This window comes from Scardinius erythrophthalmus (assembly GCF_964197995.2).
Source record: "Scardinius erythrophthalmus genome assembly, chromosome: 8".
Lineage (NCBI taxonomy): Eukaryota > Metazoa > Chordata > Actinopteri > Cypriniformes > Leuciscidae > Scardinius > Scardinius erythrophthalmus.
This window is the reverse complement of record NC_138228.1, coordinates 45,873,545-45,891,863: the sequence shown is the minus strand read 5'-3', so window position 1 is coordinate 45,891,863 and position 18,319 is coordinate 45,873,545. Positions and strand designations below refer to the sequence as shown.

Below are 18,319 nucleotides of genomic sequence, written 5' to 3'. Positions count from 1 at the left end.
ACATAACCACAGCACCGCAACACTTTCTTCAGCGACGGCTGATTTTTAACTTTATAGAGCGGCTTCCTCGTACAGACACGCACACATTAAAGGCACAGTTCACCCCCCAAAATTAAAACTTTGTCATCATTTACTCATTGACCACCGAAGGATCTTTAGCAGAACGTTCACCCTGTTTTTTGAAGTGGAGACTGGGGTGGTCAAACTCCAAAAAATGACAGAAAATACACCACAAAAGTGCCATAAAAGTATTTTATTACTACAGACTCTATTTCAGTTCTTCTAAAACAATATGATAGCTTTGTGTGGAAAAATAGACCAGAATTATGTTTTTTAAGACTCTAAAGAACCAATTTAATTTAAAGGCACAATAAGGTTTCATTAGTTAACCTTAGTTATTGCATTAACTAACTATGAGCAATACATGTGTTACAGTACTTATTAATCATTGTTAATGTTAGTTAAAAACACAACTGTTGATTGTTAGTACATGTTAGCTCCGTTCCATTAAATAATATTAACAGATGCAACCTTTGTTTTTAATAATACATTATTAATGTTGCAGTTTACATTAACTAAGATACTTTTGCAATGTTAGTTCTTGTTAACAAATGGATCCTTTTTGAAAAGTGTTTTGATGGTGCTTTTGTTGTGCTTTGGAGCTCACTAGTCACTTTTATTGAATGAAAAAGTGCAGCGCGAACATTCTGCTAAACATCTCATTTTGTGTTCAATGAAAGACAGAACGTCATACGTATTTTGAACGACATGATCATTCACCCACACATATTTATTTTAGTGTGAACTATCCCTTTAAGCCCAATGCTTTAGATCCAAGTTGTTTTCCAAGATCAACTTCATGAAATCCTTGCCTTTGCTTGTAATCATGCTCTCACTTCAGGCAAAGTGGCCTTAATGTACTTTCAAAGCTTTGTTGAAAGTCAGCGCTGGATTTCTGTCAGTCTGAGGGTTTGGTTTAGGCATGTAGAGGACAGACCGATTGCTTTCCATTCCCGGCTCCTTTGGGTCTAATGAGGGTGTGTTACAGTAGCTGTGCTTATGGAATGTGTTTTAATGCATTTACCTACATAAACAGATTACTGCATTGATCCAGATGAGTGATTTTGTGGATTCATATGTTTAGCAGACAAAGAGAGGCAGGCAGACAGAGAGGGAGAGGGTTAGAATGAACTGTTGAATTGTTGATGAGAGAATCTGTTTCAGAATTGCATTAGTGTTTTATTGCATTATCGGCAAGGATATTTTTAGCCGGATGTAACATGCAGTGGGGAATTCACTAAGAATGAGTTGTGCCTGCTGTTATCACCACTTATTTTGCATGTGCGTTGCTTTGATTTAACGCCCAGTTCACCGAAAGAATTACGCTGGTAAACATGTGACATTAATTGTGTGTAAACTTTTGTAAAATAAGCCTAATTTACAAAGAAAGGATGCATTGAAATCAGGGGATGTGCCAGTTTTTAAAATTCTGCTCAATGATAATAATTGCCCTATAAAAATCCTATACTCTGATTAAATAATTGAAAAATAAAATAATTGTAAATGCTACTAGTGAATTTAGTGTTCTAAAGCATGAAAAAAGAACATTCATGTTGAGATTTGCTTGGAGGTGATCTGAATGTAAGCATGCACAATTAAATATCCAATATCGATAGCCTACTGATAAATGTACAAATCTGGTGCTAATAATATAGTGCAGGACTTGATGTTCACAGGAGATTAGACTCTCTCTTCTCTTCACTGTTGTTTTGCAGCAGGTGTGATATGAAGTGACGGTTCATTTTAATGTGCTCAAACCACAAGATGAAGAAAAGCCAAAACTAATCTAGACGGGTACACGAGCTGCTCCGCTGCTGCCTACACACTGTGAAGCTCTTGCAGGATAGATCTCGCTCAATAGGTCAACACGACCACATAAACCCTTCACGCTAGTCCTGAAATCGCTTCTCACAATTAAATGCATTAAGATGCATGCGATTTGCAATATTTCAAATGTCTCCTTAAATATGTCACCGTGCAGAAAGGCTAAAGTCTTTTAAGTTGACCCCATCATAGTTTGGGGCGAATGCAATGTTAAAGCTTGTGAGAAAAACCTCTCGTTTTGCAGATGGCCGCCAAGGGCTTCTCTCTCTCACACCCACACAGCCGTTCACACACATGTAGACATCACACACATGTGTGCTTTCAAATGCACCCGGGCGACATGCAGACATATACATCATGGTTTGCGTGATCAAACACATTTATCCGGCAGATATGTAGCCTTGGGGCAAATCCAAATGATGTCAGTGGTTTGGAATTCACATAAAGAGCCCAAACTCGAGTAGGACATGCGGTCTGGTGCAGTAGCCAGTCAATACTCCATTGTGTCACGCCGGTCTCTGTTTTCGTGCAGCGTGACATAAAGCTAAAGGCATGTGAAACCCTGTTTGGACCGTGATTTGAAATCTAACATTTCTTTTAGACTTAATGCAGTAGAACTGAAGAGTCTAGGAGGGTGATCATATGGTACTTTGACATATGATGCATACATTAAATGGTACTTGAGATCAATGGGCATATTGTTGTGAACATCCTCCATAGGATTGTATTAAGTCGTTGTGGTGTTGTGTGTCCATTCAGGCAGCGGACCCATCCAACTCTGGCAGTTTCTGTTGGAGCTCTTGACGGACAAATCCTGCCAGTCCTTCATCAGCTGGACTGGAGACGGCTGGGAGTTCAAGCTTTCCGACCCTGATGAGGTGAGGGGTTATAGTCAACATGCTCTGTATAGGTGGGGAAGAATAGACTCGAACAAAATAAAAATAAAGGGAAAAATTCAAAAAGTACTAAACAGATTTTTTTTTAATGCTTTGCTCAGATTAAAGGATTTTATATATATGTGTATATATATATATATATATATATATATATATATATATATATATATATATATATATATATATATATATATATATATATAGGGCTATGCCGGGCTATTATAGTTAACTGAATCTAAAACTAAAACCATAAAAAAAAACATTAAAAACTATATTGACATATTTAAAAAATAAAAAAATGACAAAGTACAAAAATTATCAAAAATAAAATTTGTATATTTATAATGTGAATAAGTACTATAATAGTATTTCAAAGATACTAAATATAATAATGGAGTTGGTTAGTTGAAATATCTAGTTCAATCATGAAACTCTAGAAGGTGCAGGCTGATAGATCCTTTACATGCTGTCTACAAGCAATCACTTCATTACTACACGACACAAGCTGATTGGCCTCTGCTGATCCTGCAGCCAATGAGATCGCTTGCTCAACATTTAAATAGTTTGGTTCAGTGTTTGCTGTAAGTTAGTCGTACAGTGTGCTATCAGAGCTCCTCTGAACCCCTCCACCTCCCCAGCTCCACCTGCCTAGATCTGCTACAGGATTTATGTGTGTATTCATGCAGCAGAAGCAGCGTGTCTGTGTATTTATTAGCAGAAGCGAGTGCATAGCAATAATAAAAACCAGGCAGCGTAGCAGGTCCAAATACATTAACATGGCCATATTCAATAGCATGCCAAAACTATTCCGAGAGTTGTCATGATTAAAATGTAGTTGACATAAAATGCTACCAAGTTTAATTTTTTTATGCTTGTATTACCAAAACACAGAGCCTAAAATGGTGTAGCTAGTTAAGTAAATGCATATATTATGTAAGTGTGTTTTGGACTGTTGTTCTTCAGAGACTAACCTCACAGTGCCATTTATCAGTTGAAAACCAATTATTATCTCTAGTGTGTCTGATGCAATCACTATACCACCACTGCAAGAGCGCAGGGTTGAACACACTATAGAATCTCATGAGCAAGCGAATGATTATTCTGTGGGTTGCTCATCCTGACCCGTGTCTCCTTGACCTCTAGGTGGCACGTAGATGGGGCAAGAGGAAAAACAAGCCCAAGATGAATTACGAGAAGTTGAGTCGTGGTCTACGCTACTACTATGACAAAAACATCATCCACAAGACGTCCGGCAAGCGCTACGTCTACCGCTTCGTGTGTGACTTGAAAAGCCTACTGGGATACACTCCCGAAGAGCTCCACACCATGTTAGATGTCAAGCCTGACACGGATGAGTAAAGTTTGGAAAGGGTGGGGGGGAGGCTGAACAAGTCCTTTACAGACCCTGGAAAGAAAAACAAAAACGGGTCGTCCATTTTCGGGTCCAATCACATTCCATCTTAACACTTAGTCGTGGTCCAGTCTTGTTTTGAGCTCATACGGGAGATAAAAGGAAGCATCAAAACATTTACCAAAGTTTAGAATTTGTAGACTTTGTGCGTCTATATTGTTTATAGTTCTGCGGGGAAGGGAAAACTCTAAGTTCAGGTAGAACTGCCGTTTTGTCCCAGTAGCACAAACACCGGGAAGGAACAGAAGACAAAGAGATGGACGTTTCTTGGACTGAATGCTCCTGTTATTAAACGCATTGCCAAAATTAGAGACAAGAGGAATATCACAGAAATATTTACAATTAAGTTACTTACTGTTTCTGTCTCCTTGCTTACCCACCAAGAGGAAGCGAGTTCTCAGCCGGACCAAATTCTTTTCATTTTTTGTTTTATCGTTTCTTAAAGATCTATGCGTCAGTATTAATATGTGGAGAGACCAATCGTATTGAGATGCTGTCCGGACAGAGATTGCACCGTTTTTTTGTACATTTTCATATGCAGAAGATGAAGGTTTATTGAAGTGAAACTGTGCTTAGATATTCTCTCTGCTTCTTTTAAGGTCACGTTCGGTTATATGGGTTGCTCTTACCACAATGTCCATAGCTGAAAACGCTGTTTTTGATCACCAGATCAAAATAGACACCAGAGTCTCGCCCTTTTCAGTTGAAAGAGACGCACCTCAGTCAAACTGAGAGACGCATATGAAAGCGGCCGTTGGCTTCTCAACGGTGACAGTCGCAGCACACGCACACGTTTGTGGTGAGAAGAGTGTGCGTTTATGACACCGCTGGTGTCGCTTCATCACTTGTATTAGGACAAAAGACATTTCAAACATTTCTTGCCTTGGCTTTGTTTGTACGTGAACCATTTTTCATAAAGTCTTGCCTTAATATAGCACACCGTGTTTATGAACTTACTGTGTTCTCTCGAGGTGAACTGAAACATGTGTCGGAAACTGAAATGTCATTCAACCGGGCCTCTTCGCTATCAAACGGTTTGCTGGCAGTGCTAGACTGAACCGAAAGCCATAAACCCGAGACGTTTGAGAACGCGCCATGTGAGGTGTTTTAACCTTGAGAACGGTCTTGTGCGCTTCAGCCATGTTGAAAAGTGCAAACCTCAGCATGCATCTGGATTGTCAAAGTACGTGAGATGGATTTTGCAGCGGCGACGAAAGATCATTTTTTTTGGGGGGGGGGGTTGTTTTATTTTCCAGATGGTTTGTGAAAGTGTCTATTACTGGTAGTAGCTGATATAATGTTAAGATAGGTGGACCACCAGATCATGCTGATACTCTCGGCAGCTTTAAAGGTGATTGCGTGTGCTACAACTGGCTACCAAATATCACAAGATCGAAAATGGGAGTGCGTTTCGTATCGGTTTTTAAAGGTATTTAAATGCAGTATTATAGTCATTGAACTGTTTTAGTCATCGCTGGTTGGGACTTAAGCCAGAGTTACATTGCAGTGTACTTTAAATGCAGTTATTTGGAGAAATTGCACATAAAATGTGCAAACTTGACACTGAAATGCAAAGTACCAGTATTTTCAGTACTTTAAAAGGCTAAGTAGAATCATTTTCAGCGCAGCATTTCGACTGTTTCACTGTGTGGGAAGGGTCTCGTCTCGTACACAAGACCTTGTGGGAAAAGCCAAAGTTAAGAAGGTTCTTCTATGAAAACAAATCGTATTGTTTACAGAGGCAGATGCTACCCATCCTGATTGGTGGAGATTTGGAATTGTCTATTTTTACAGATAACATTTCATAAAATTGCTAGATTGAAAAATAAACCATATTCACAAGCTCAGAGCTCAGAATTGAAGCTCGTTTTAGACACACCGTCCTACCATGAACAACAACAAAAAGTGGTACATCACCTTAACAAGCTTAAAAGTCTCACTGAATTAACAAGAGAACATGTTCTGACGGAAGAAAGCGTGATTTTGTCAAAGCCCACAGTGATGCTACCTGACATATTCTCAAACCACACCGAAAGCCAGCGACATGTTCCATGGAAACAAGTCTTATTTTAATGAGGTTCAGACCATAATGCAGTCTTTGTCCTGATTGTAAGAAGTTATGCATTTGTGTGAAACTCAACACTTTTGACAGATGCATACATACTGAGTGTTGTTTTTATTTCCCCACAATTTTGCCTTATTTTGTATATTTTATATTTCTGTATTTTTTTTTATTTTATTTTTTGTTAAAATGAGAATTTTAATGTATTTAGTTCACAAACATTTTGATATTTTTCAATAATTTATATTTTATAAACTTTGAAATATGAGATGCAGACAGCTGGTGCTTTCGTGGGGAAAAAAATAAATAAAATAAGGTAGCGCAGGACAAAATGTAGCGATTTTTTTTTCCCTTTTATATGAAAAAAAAAGAGACAAAAAAAAGTTGAATTTAAGGAATTTTAAAGACCTGTCTGCTTATACAGTTCTGTATAGATAAGGCTGATGCTGGCCCATCATTATGTTCCGCTGGAGAGTTTTATATACAGTAGCTTCTATTTCTTATTGTACTTTAAATTGTTATGTTATTAAAAATATATGTGAAGAAAATGATCCGTGTGCTGCTTCGTTATTCATTCCAAAATGAATCTATTTGCAATAATGCTGAATCAAAAGTAGCACGAAGGAAGACACACCCATATCAACCGATAACTCTCACAAACACAGGTAGGAAGTTGCTAACGCATGCAGATTATCACCTTTCTCTCCCTCTCTCTCTCTCTCTCTCTCTCTCTCTCTCTCTCTCTCTCTCTCTCTCTCTCTCTCTCTCTCTCTCTCTCTCTCTCTCTCTCTCTCTCTCTCTCTGTGCAGCGCTCTGCAGGCTTTGCGGCAGATTTGTGGTTTTGTTCATTATGAGTCTTGGTTAAATGAGCAGCTCCTTTCTTTCATTGCTAATCATCTTACACACCACAAGCTGCAGTAGTTCATCAAGCAAAAGCCTTCACATCACGGAAAGACAGGCTGTTACCTTTGATTCTCACACTCAAGATTTGCGTGCTGCATCTTTGGCCGTCATACAGGGCTTTTTTATGAGCTATGGGCTCTTCTGAGGAAGGGGACAGGGACTATCTTCATTTGTGGTTGATCGTGTATGCAAAGAAGACCCTAAATAAAGCCCACTGACATAAGAATTAAAGCAGGCAGTCCATTCTGAAGGTACAATGTACAGTAACTTACAAATGGCAAGGGCCGTCTCTTCTTATCATTGCTTTTCCTCTCCATTAAGATTCATAGAAGCTTTCTTGATTGTTTAAACAAAATAAAAAAAGAGGCTACAAAATTTCAGAAATAAACCATTTTATGGAGTTTTAAAATTTCGAACAATGCAAAGAAACTTTGACATAAAATGAAGAAATATTTCAGATTTCTGGGCCGCGTGTGTACATCATGTGACCGAAAGAAACAAACCAAATACTAACTAGACCATTTGAAATGCATGCTAATGTTTCCATTCAACTTTTCACTGATTATGCTGATTATTTGAATTGTTCACATAAATGTCAGGGGATTCACCTCAATCTTTGCACCATTGCTTTTGTGGAAAGAAAGAGTCAGTGGTTTGTGCATAATCAGAGCACAGGTCAAGAAGAGTTTTTACTGTTATTTTGTGTGCACTAGACCAGAGATCTGGAAATGTCCACGTTCTGAGTTGAGAATTAGTCAGGATTTTTCTTAGTCCGTCATGGTGGTCAGATTATTCAGCATTTTCTATTTGGAGATGTATCATATTCCAGTATACTCTGTGTAGATGTAGTTTCTGTCTTTGACATTTGGAAATGAAACGGTCATTGGCAGGTTACATTTTTAACTTTTTCCAGTTGATTAAACAAAACAATTAGGTTACACTTTATTTTAAGGTGATGTAGTTACATTGTACTTACTCAGATAAGTACTGGGAAGTATGAATTAACATGCACTTACTATAGGTGATCTTACTGTTATAGTAAGTAAATGTAGTAACATGTCGCTGTCACCCTACAATAAAGTGTTACCTAATAGGGTTATGATCTGTTACCTAACCCTAACCCTAAGTGTGGACCGAGATTTTTGATAATTTACCATATTTTCAGGAATAACAAAACAGGTGAAATATTCCCATATGTAAATCCCACTGTAAAAACCTTAGACTATATGTGACCCTGGATCTCAAAACGAGATTGCACGAGTTGCACGGGTATATTTGTGGCAATAGCCAACAATACATTGTATGGGTCAAAAATATAGATTTTTTCTTTTATGCCAAAAATCATTAAGATATTAAGTAAAGATCATGTTCCATGAAGATATTTAGTAAATGTTCTACCGTAAATATATAAAACATGTATTTTTTTGAGTGAATTCAGCAAAATCGCCAACACAAATGAACAACTTTAAAGGCGATTTTCTCAATGTTTAATTTGTTTGCACCCTCAGATTCCAGAATAGTTGTATCTCAGCCAAATATTGTCCTATCCTAACAAACCACACATCAATGGAAAGTGTATTTATTCAGCTTTCAGATGATGTATAAATCTCAATTTCAGAAAATTGACCCATGTGACTGGTTTTGTGGTCCAGGGTCACATATGTAGGAATATAATTGAAAAAGCCTGGTGTATGTAAGTGCTGCTGAAGTGGATATTTCTGACTGAAAAAAACAAACAAAAAAAAACTAATTTTAGGGGTTAAAACTTTATTTCGAAGGCCAATTTTAGACATTCTACTAACTATAAGTAACTTTGCAACTACATGTCAACAAACCCTCATTAGAGTATTAGTAGGCTGTCTGCGTAATATCTGCTAACACTTTATTTTATACTCCTCAACAGACATTCAGCTGACTATAAGTAACTTTGCAACTACATGTCAACTTATTCAACTAGCCCAAACCCTAACAGTCTACTAATACTCTAGTGAGAGTGAGTTGACATGTAGTTGCAAAGTTACTTAGTTAGTAGAATGTCTAAAGTGGACTACTGAAACAAAGTGTAATCAGTAACTTTATTTTGATGGTCCCTTTTGAACAATCTGTTGACTATAAGTAACTTTACAACTACATGTCAACTAACTCTCATTACAGTATTAGTAGACTGTCTGCTTAAAGGAGAACTCCAGTCAATTTTAACATTGAGCTCATTTTTTTGTACATTTGGAGTGCTGTCAGTACAGAGAACAACGACAAAAATCGGTGTTGCCTACACCGTGTTATCCTCTTTTTAAAATTTGCACCCTGTTGACTTCAATGGGGCAAGTACTAAACCTGCTTTTAGCCTCTTAACATCCTTGATGTGTCATTACAAGTGCCCAGCCATGTGAGTGATTCCTTCTGGGTGAACACGAGTGAATCTGACTGCAGTAGATGTGAAAGATATGAATAAAAATTATGTTATTTAAGCCAGCGCAAATACCTGTGTTTACATCCTGTTTTCGGTCGAAGTCCATAGTAATCGATTGTCGAGTTCACGCACGTGATAACCTATGCGCGTGAACTCGACAATCGACTACTGTGGACTTAGACCGAAAACAGGATGTAAATACAGGTGTGTGCGCTGGCTGAATTAACATCATTTGTATTCATTTCTTTCACATCTACTGCAGTCAGACTCACCCGTGATCACTCAGAAGGAATCACTCACATGGCTGGGCACTTGTAATGACACATCAAGGATGTAAAGAGGCTAAAAGCAGGTTTAAAACTTGCCCCATTGAAGTCAACAGGGTGCAAATTTTAAAAAGAGGATAACACGGTGTAGACAACACCGATTTTTGTCGTTGTTCTCTGTACTGACAGCACTCCACATTTACAAAAAAATGAGCTCAATGTTAAAATTGACCAGAGTTCTCCTTTAATATCTGCTAACACTTTATTTTGATGCTCCTCAACAGATATTCTACGGACTATAAGTAACTTTACAACTACATGTCAACTTATTCTACTAACCCAAATCCTAAAATAACAGTCTACTAATACTCTAATGAGAGTTAATAGACATGAAGTTGCAACATTACTTATAGTCAACAGAATGTGTTAAAGGGACCATCAAATTAAAGTGAAACCAAATAGTCCTTATTTTTTTGCAATTCTATTTGGTTCTGCTGATGCTGTGTGGAGTTTTTTTTTTTTAACTCGCTATTATTTGACTTTTTGATGCATTTCAGGTGACATTGTGACTTGTTTGTCTGCTTCTAATCTGATGGTAGGATACAGCTGAGGCCAGCCATAGACTTTAGCATAAATATTTGTGCTCAAACTCCACACACTTCTCCATCTCCCGTGTGTGTGTGTGTGTGAGTATGTGTGTGCGCGCTAGAAAGATACAGAAATTCTTCAACAGCATGCAGGCATAGGGCATCACCTAACTTCACCACTTATAACACTTTTGCATTTGCAAAGATTTTTTTTTTTTTTTGGTCTATCTTTCTCTGCCTTTCTTTCTTTTTTTTTCACTTAACCGTAATGGAAAATTACCTCAGTCAGATATGAAAATTACCCCTTTGAAATCCCCAACTGTAGGTGCCTTCAAACCCACAGACACACAGTGTTTGTGTAACCTGACAACCATTTTCAACATTTTTCTACTGCAGTGCAAAAAAACCCCCAGAGATCCGCTTCCCAAACACTCTCATGCAGATCTTCCTCATCAACTTCATGATATATTTATAATTATATGCATATTTAGGGTAACTATTGAAGGAGTTTATTTTAGCAAGATCAGATTCATTATGAACAATTGTGCTGGTGTGTGTTTGGCGACGTGTGTGATCACAGTTGCATGCGGATCTGAAGTAGGCAAAGGTGAAGGTGAGAGAGGAACCACCTGCAAACGTGAACCTAGTGCTGAATGATGTCTATCACACACAGACCTTGAACACTGTGCACTTTTGTGTGGTCAGTTGTGGACATGACAAGATATTAAAAGAATGAAGTACAGACAAAAGTAGAGACAAAACCACTTTTTTCTTACGTTGGTAAATTTTGGTTTCACAACTTCTCTTCATTCAGACCAGTGGAAGGAAAACACCCGAAGTACACTTTAAGTGTTTATGTGATTGCAATTTGTTTCAAGTCCACTAACACATTATTGTAGGGACCAATTTTCACAATTGACTAGTTGCTTATTAGCATGCATATTACTAGGATATTGGCTGTTTATTAGTACTTAAAGCACATTCTAATGCATGATCATTTTCTACATCCCTTAATCCTACCCAATACCAGAACTTAACAACTTCTTTACTAACCATCTTTAAGCAGTCATTAGGAGTTAACTGAGACAAAAGTTGTAGTTAATAGTTAGTTAATAGTGGGAATTGGACACTAATCTAAAGTGTGACCATAAGGTAACTTTGCAGCTACATGTCAACTAACTCTCATTAGACTATTAGTAGACTGATAGGTTAGGGTTAGTAGAATAAGTTGACGTAGTTGCAAAGTTATTTAGAGTTAGTAGAATAAGTTGACGTAGTTGCAAAGTTATTTGTAGAACGTCTAAAGTGGACTATCAAAATAAAGTGTTACCCATGCATGCATCCCACATAATCCTTTTATAATTGGATTGATGGCTCAACAAGACTGAAAAGCCTTCATGTAAACACCTTAACACATCCAATATAGCTTGATCTGAATGAAATTTTGATCGGTTTGAAAGAGGTTGTGTAGACCTGAAATGATCCAATCTACTGTACATGCTTAAATACGACAATCTTCTCAATCAGATTCAGAAATACCTTGCATGCATATGTTTACCAGAGCCCATTTATAATAAGATCTCTGTTTACATCCGTTTTACTTAAGTTTATTTACGTCTTATGAACTGGTCAGGATAAATGCACTGCATAAATGCATCTAAATGAATATGTGAATCTTATTGTAACGTTTATAAACCGAACTGAGTCCATGTAATCATTCTGTGTTGGTGCTTCTTTGTCAATTACTTTAACATCAGAAAACATTATCGTATATTGAGTAGAATCTGACTGAACGGCTGCTTGATTTTCATGTCAGAACTGCCTGGTCCCGTCAGTGGTGTTGTGAGGCTAGCTGTGCTCCTAAAGCTAAATTAGCTCGCAAAAGCGCCATGTATCCCCGTGAGGAGCTGGAGAGAGAGATGGCCCTCATGACGCATGTTAAGCTCCTCTCAGTGGTTCCATTACGCCAGAGCTCGTGAAATACGAGCCCATTCCTGGTTCCCCAATGTCCTCTTCATAACACTGTCTTCTATTCTAGGCTCATTGTCCTGAACGGTCGAATCTGGTCCGGGTCAATATTACCAGGGATCAGTAACACTGTCTTGGGACTTCATTACAGCCCCATAACTGAGCCTATTGGACTATCAGTGTCTGATCTATCTCTATTCTCATGGTTTCTGCGATGACTCATGATCTGCTTGCAAATTACTGTAAGCCGATGTATAAAGGTGCTTGATTTAACATCAAATATTTAAAGCAGACTATTTCAAAGTCCAACTGAAATCAAAATTGACCCTATTTACTTTGTTAGCGCATATTACTAGTCTTGTGGTGAACAATTAATCCGTGCAAGTTAATACACAGAAAAAAAATAGTTTGCCGTCGTAATCTTTAATCAAAGTCTGAAAAGTTACTTCCGGTCTGGAATGGCGTTCCTTCTCTGATGACGTAGGTTTGACGGCTTGGTTTGGGAAACGCTTAACCACTCCCCTCAAACCGCTAGTCTGCTATGAGCGAGAGATGGAGAGGAGGAGCGCTAGAGTAAAACCCTGCCCTCTGTTCAAATTCCTTTTCACTGGGAAATACGTCACAACACTGGAGAAAAGTCGTTTGCAACTTCCGGTTCACGCAGACTTTAATAAAACATTGGAAGTATCTATGCATTACTGGGTTGATCTACTCACAATAAATGTACTAGTTATTCTGTTGTGAACTTACTTTGTACTTAACGTTTAAATAGGAAACAATAATGACCTAATAAATGTAATTTCATTCATTCAGGGTGTTAAATAACTATTTAAAGTTGCACCTAGCAATTTAGGCCCTGTTGACACCTGGTATTAAGATGCGTTTTGGTTGTTTGGATCACAAGTGGACGACGCTAAAATAACAGATGAACAAAACACCTTAATATATCAATATTTGCATATCTTACAACAAATTAACAAAGAATCAAGAAATATCTGGTAAAAAAACATTCATTCATCCATTCATTTATTAATGTATTTATTCATTCATTTATTTATGTTTACAAATATACATATGGATAAAATAAAGCTGAAATAGAATAGAAAATTATATATTTATCGTTATTTAAATATGCAAATGAATCTAATTAAGACATCTCTGCTATAAATAAAATAAACTAAATAAATCTAAAACTAAAATGAAAAATAAACCAAACTAAAATCTGTGCATTAATGGGTTAATCTACTCATTTATGTTCATAATAAATACTTTAATTTTACTATCATAACCCCAATTTGTACTGACAAAGTTATTTATAAGCATTAAAAATGCCTCTGAATCTAATTAAGACATCCCTGGTACAAATCAAATACAGACAAAACAAATATAGACCAAAACAAAAGAAAAAAAGTCTGGGCATTCATGGGTTATTCTACTCATGTGAACCCAATTTGTATTTACTGTTAAATATGATTCAATAGGAAACATCAAAGACCCTTATAAATGTCATTTCATTCATGCGGCGTCATACATTCTCTCTCTCACTTCTCAGTGTCTGCATCTGAGTGAAGACGTCCTGACCCAGATTTAGCCACAGGTGGGGAGTGTATTATGAGTGTGTAGGGGGGTCGGGGCTTGGGCCGCACAAGCTTTGCCTGCAATTTGCATTTTTATTACTCTTGTCCTAGTCCAGGTCTCCCCTAATGTGCTACCGACTCACAAAGACACCTCCACAACCTCCTCGTGTCCCTGCCCAGATGAAAGCACCCTCGCCGGGGCCGCCACGTATTCATGAGGGGCCAAAAGCTGAAGACCTGCCATTCGAGACGGGAAATGGAGATGTCTTCAGATGGTAATGTGGACTTTCCATCAGGAATGCTGATTGATTTTTGTTTCAGAAGGCATGACAGCTTATAAACCAGTAGACAGGTACAATGAAAAGTGAGTGTGTTTGTTGGGGGAAAGCCGACAGGGGCCGAAAAGGTAGACGGAGGGTCAGCGGACGGTCTCCACTGCGTTCAACACCTGACATTTCTGTGCTAAAAGCTCGAATCATGTCAGCGCTCGTGATGAAGTGCACTGAATGCATTTATTATGCTGGTGTTGTAATAAAAAGGCAAGTGGCTGCACCTGCAAAACCCACATCAATAATGTAATATTTGGTATTTGCGAGAAAAATGTGCTTATGTTGTCATTAAATCCTCTTTTTCACCTCCGATCCGGAGTCCATTTCTCCTGGCCGCAGTGTGTGATTCCAGGCACATGTTTGCACAAGTGTGTGTATGTAAGCGCAGCTGGCTGAGAACAGAATCTGCTGCATGTCCAGTTGTAGGTTTGAATGTTTTCACTTCTCTTTTACTGCGCTTCGTTTGGGAGTTTGCACGCCTTTCCCAGGACATCTGCTCCCTGCGCCCACGGTTGGCCTCTCGTCCAATCGGGACGCTCCTAACACCCTTCAAATGATCCGCTGACGTCCTCCGATTGGCCGTCGGAGGCAGGGCCCAGAAAGTGAAGAGTCAGGCCTGAGAATTTTCCGAAACCTCCCCACCTCCTCCATGGCTTTCTCGGGCCAACATCTGCTTCCAATCACAGTTTCTCCAGAGAGAGCCCCCTCCCTTCAGCACGGTCCACTTTTCAAGGGCCCCCACTGGAGAACTGTTCTTGGGATTCTCCTAATGGACTCCGGGCTTGTACTGACTCGAACGCCGATTCTCATCCCAATATGAGGTTTAAGAGGTTTTATAGGAAACGCATCTGGATAAACGTAACACTTGGCCTAGAATGATTCAAACACAGACTCTGCTCTGTCCAACATGGGGGAAACATGGTAAGTACTGTGGGAAAAGGCTTCTTGGTGGGAAATTCATATGTAAACGCTACGTGGCCTTATGAATGATTCAACGGTATGAGGATAACAGTGAATAAATGACATATTAAAGGGATAGTTCACCCACAAACTAAATTTATCCCATAATTTATTCACCCTCAAGCCATCCTAGGTGTATATGGCTTTCTTCTTTCAGCCAAACACAATCAGAGTTATATTATAAAAGTATCCTGGCTCTTTCAAGCTTTATAACGGGAGTAAGTGAGTTTTTGAAGCCCAAAAAAGTGCATCCATCCATCATAAAAGTAATCCATGCGACTCCAGGGGGTTTATAAAGGTGAAGCGATGCGTTTTTGTAAAAGAATTATCAATATTTATAACTTTATATGCTATAATCACTGGCTTCTGGTAGTGGCCGTACGCGAGTCTAATTCCAGCGGAAAAGTGACCTCTGACCCGACGCATAACGTAGGATGTAGGAGTACCGTACGCTTAGGTGAGAGAAGACTCCCTCGTGGCTTAACAAACAGGGCTGGGAAACAAATTCAAGCTCTTATGATACTTCTCCTTAAAAATTCTTAAAAAAGACTTGTGTTTTGTTTTGCATATTCTCTGCGCTTCCGCGTTCATCAACACGTCATGCGTCGGGTCAGAGGTCACTCTTCCACCGGAACTATGACTGACTTTTGTGCAGTCAAAAAATGCAAACACTGCAAGGCCATATAAAGATGGGCCTTCATACTGCAGTTGGAAGAAGATGAGTCTCGCTGCCTCATATATACATGTTTGAAGTGGTTTTGAAAGGGTTTAGTGAGGGCTGCTAGACCACCAAACTACTGCAGTAAGCGTGCTCTCCCACGACATCTAGAGCCACTGAGGCCAAGGTCAGCTCTCTCTCTCTCTCTCTCTCTCTCTCTCTCTCTCTCTCTCTCTCTCTCTCTCTCTCTCTCTCTCTCTCTCTCTCTCTCTCCCTCGATTGTCTCACTGCCCTTCAATACCCATCAAACGCAGTTTTCATGTGTGGTCCCTTTTGCAGTTTTTCTCTGCATGACTTTCAACTGTACTGAGAAAATAAACAGCTGCAAAGGCTAATAATAACAGGTACTTACCGTAAATATTCACAACTCAGATTCGTGGATCACTGTGGGCTAAAACAAACACACAAGAGATGGAGCAGCAGCATGGATTCCCATTACCAGTGGCTCCATGTTTTCCTTCAAGAGCTTCTGTGATGATTGGATGCTGGCATCTGGAAAAGCAACTCATTTTTTTTTTGTGGAAAAAAAGGGGGACATAAACATCCCTCAAAAAGATTAACAACCCAGTTTACTTTCTTTTTACTAGGGTAATGGGAAATAATCCAATTCCTCCAAAACAAAGAACGCTGCAAAAAAATAAAAAATAAATAAAAGTTAATCCACAGGTGCATTTTACGCTACATAACAAACCCTTTTATAATGTGCCTTTTCAGTGAGTTGTATGGAAATAAGGTCTTAGAAAGAAAAACTTAATTTTAAAATGCCAAAAAAGCTCAACAGTCACTGGCAGCTTTTTCAGAAGACAAAATAAGCAGCTTCATAAGCACAGGGATTAAAGTTCTCCGTCGCTACGACGGATTTCCGTTAATTGCAGCAAGTCTATGACGGATTTCCGTCAATTGCAGGGTTTCAGTCTGTCCTTAATGTCTTAAATTCACTTTTCATAATTTTAAGGCCATAAATAGGCTTTCATTTCTCAAATAGTGTAATAAATGTCTTAATTTTAGTTTGAATTAAGGAAAGACGAGGTGTGTTCACCCTGCTGAGGGGGATGTGATCAAAGCCTGGAGTGGAGCAAAAGCACGTTCCTCTCTCCACTCTAAGCACTAATCACTTCCCTTGTGATCCACTCCGGGTTTTCAATTACCGCTCACGGAAAGTGCAGCCGTTTCTCAATATGCGTTCTTGTCTGTACTTGTGTTCTTGTGGACTTGTGAAACGTCATCAGTCGCTGCCCAAGTACTGTGCCAATTCAAAGTTCACATCTAGCCAAGTCCAGTTCGAATCCCCGGATGTGTTCTTGATCCGCCCCTTTTACCGAGGATGCATCAAGAGGTGACTTGTGCGGACTTGACAAGCCAGGTATCCCAGAATGCATCTCACACCACCAACCAGCAAGCGTCAATAGCAGAGGAGAAACCCCGCGTAATTTAAAAATACTGCTATAAATGTGTCACGAAATGTAGTTTTAAGAGTATTTCAGGCGAGAATGTAGTTGTTTAAAGCTCAAATCTTTGGTTTATTTATAAAGATAGCGCCTATTTGAAAATTTGATCTGACGGTTTCGGAGTTGTGAGAACCAGGCAATCGGACGCTCGGCGCTCGCACCCCGCCGAGAACAGCCTTTCCTCGGCTTCTGCTGCTGACTTGCCGTTGGCTCGGATGTCTCTAGTCTAGTGGTATAACCTTTTACAGTCTGGGTATAACATGAGATTTAAATCGTCTTGTGTATATCCAACAGGCGATTTATTTATTTTATTTGTCTCATTTATGTATTATTTGTTCCCTGGCAAAACGTTTTAGCTGAGGGCAAAGTGAAGTTATATCTTTATTTAACGTTAGTCTATTTAACTATGTAGCCTCCTAGAGAGCTGACTTATGTTTGACTGAATCGTTGGCTTTATTATTGTATAGCTTCTTATACCTTTTAGGCTACTTATACTTTTAGAATGGCTATTATTGATCATTAAAACTGACATTTAGCAAAAAAGGTTATGTCATTTTATTTTATATATTTAAAACATATACAATATTTTATTATAATAGCCTACATGTTGCCTACATTATCTTCACTGTATATACATATATGACACAACCCTGTCTCTTTTTGCTAAATGTTCGTTTTAATGATCAATATTATAATGTTTTTTATTCATCATATTTTAAAAATGAAAACAAAAAGAGTCAGGGTTGTGCTTTATATTTCGTGTTGTTGTAAATATGCAGTGAAGATAATCTTGCGTTGCCTGAACCTCATTTGTGTGGCCATTATGTTAAAGATCTTTTTTAAATGAAAATGAAAAGAGGCAAAATGGTGGTTTATAACATATTTTGTTTTATTTGTAGC

At 38.5% G+C, this 18,319-nt stretch overlaps 1 protein-coding gene across 9 annotated transcripts in view; it reads left to right on the top strand.

Annotated features, from left to right (window-relative positions):
- ets1 (v-ets avian erythroblastosis virus E26 oncogene homolog 1) overlaps positions 1-6,794 on the top strand; it is a 53,659-nt gene extending 46,865 nt beyond the window's left edge. For all 9 annotated transcript variants that reach the window (XM_081371979.1, XM_081371978.1, XM_081371977.1 and 6 more), the window contains 2 exons: positions 2,644-2,762; positions 3,924-6,794. In XM_081371979.1, the coding sequence (XP_081228105.1) occupies positions 2,644-2,762; positions 3,924-4,139 (335 nt within the window). In that variant the 3' untranslated portion in view covers positions 4,140-6,794. The remainder of the gene's footprint in view (positions 1-2,643; positions 2,763-3,923) is intronic.
- The last annotated feature ends 11,525 nt before the right edge of the window (positions 6,795-18,319 follow it).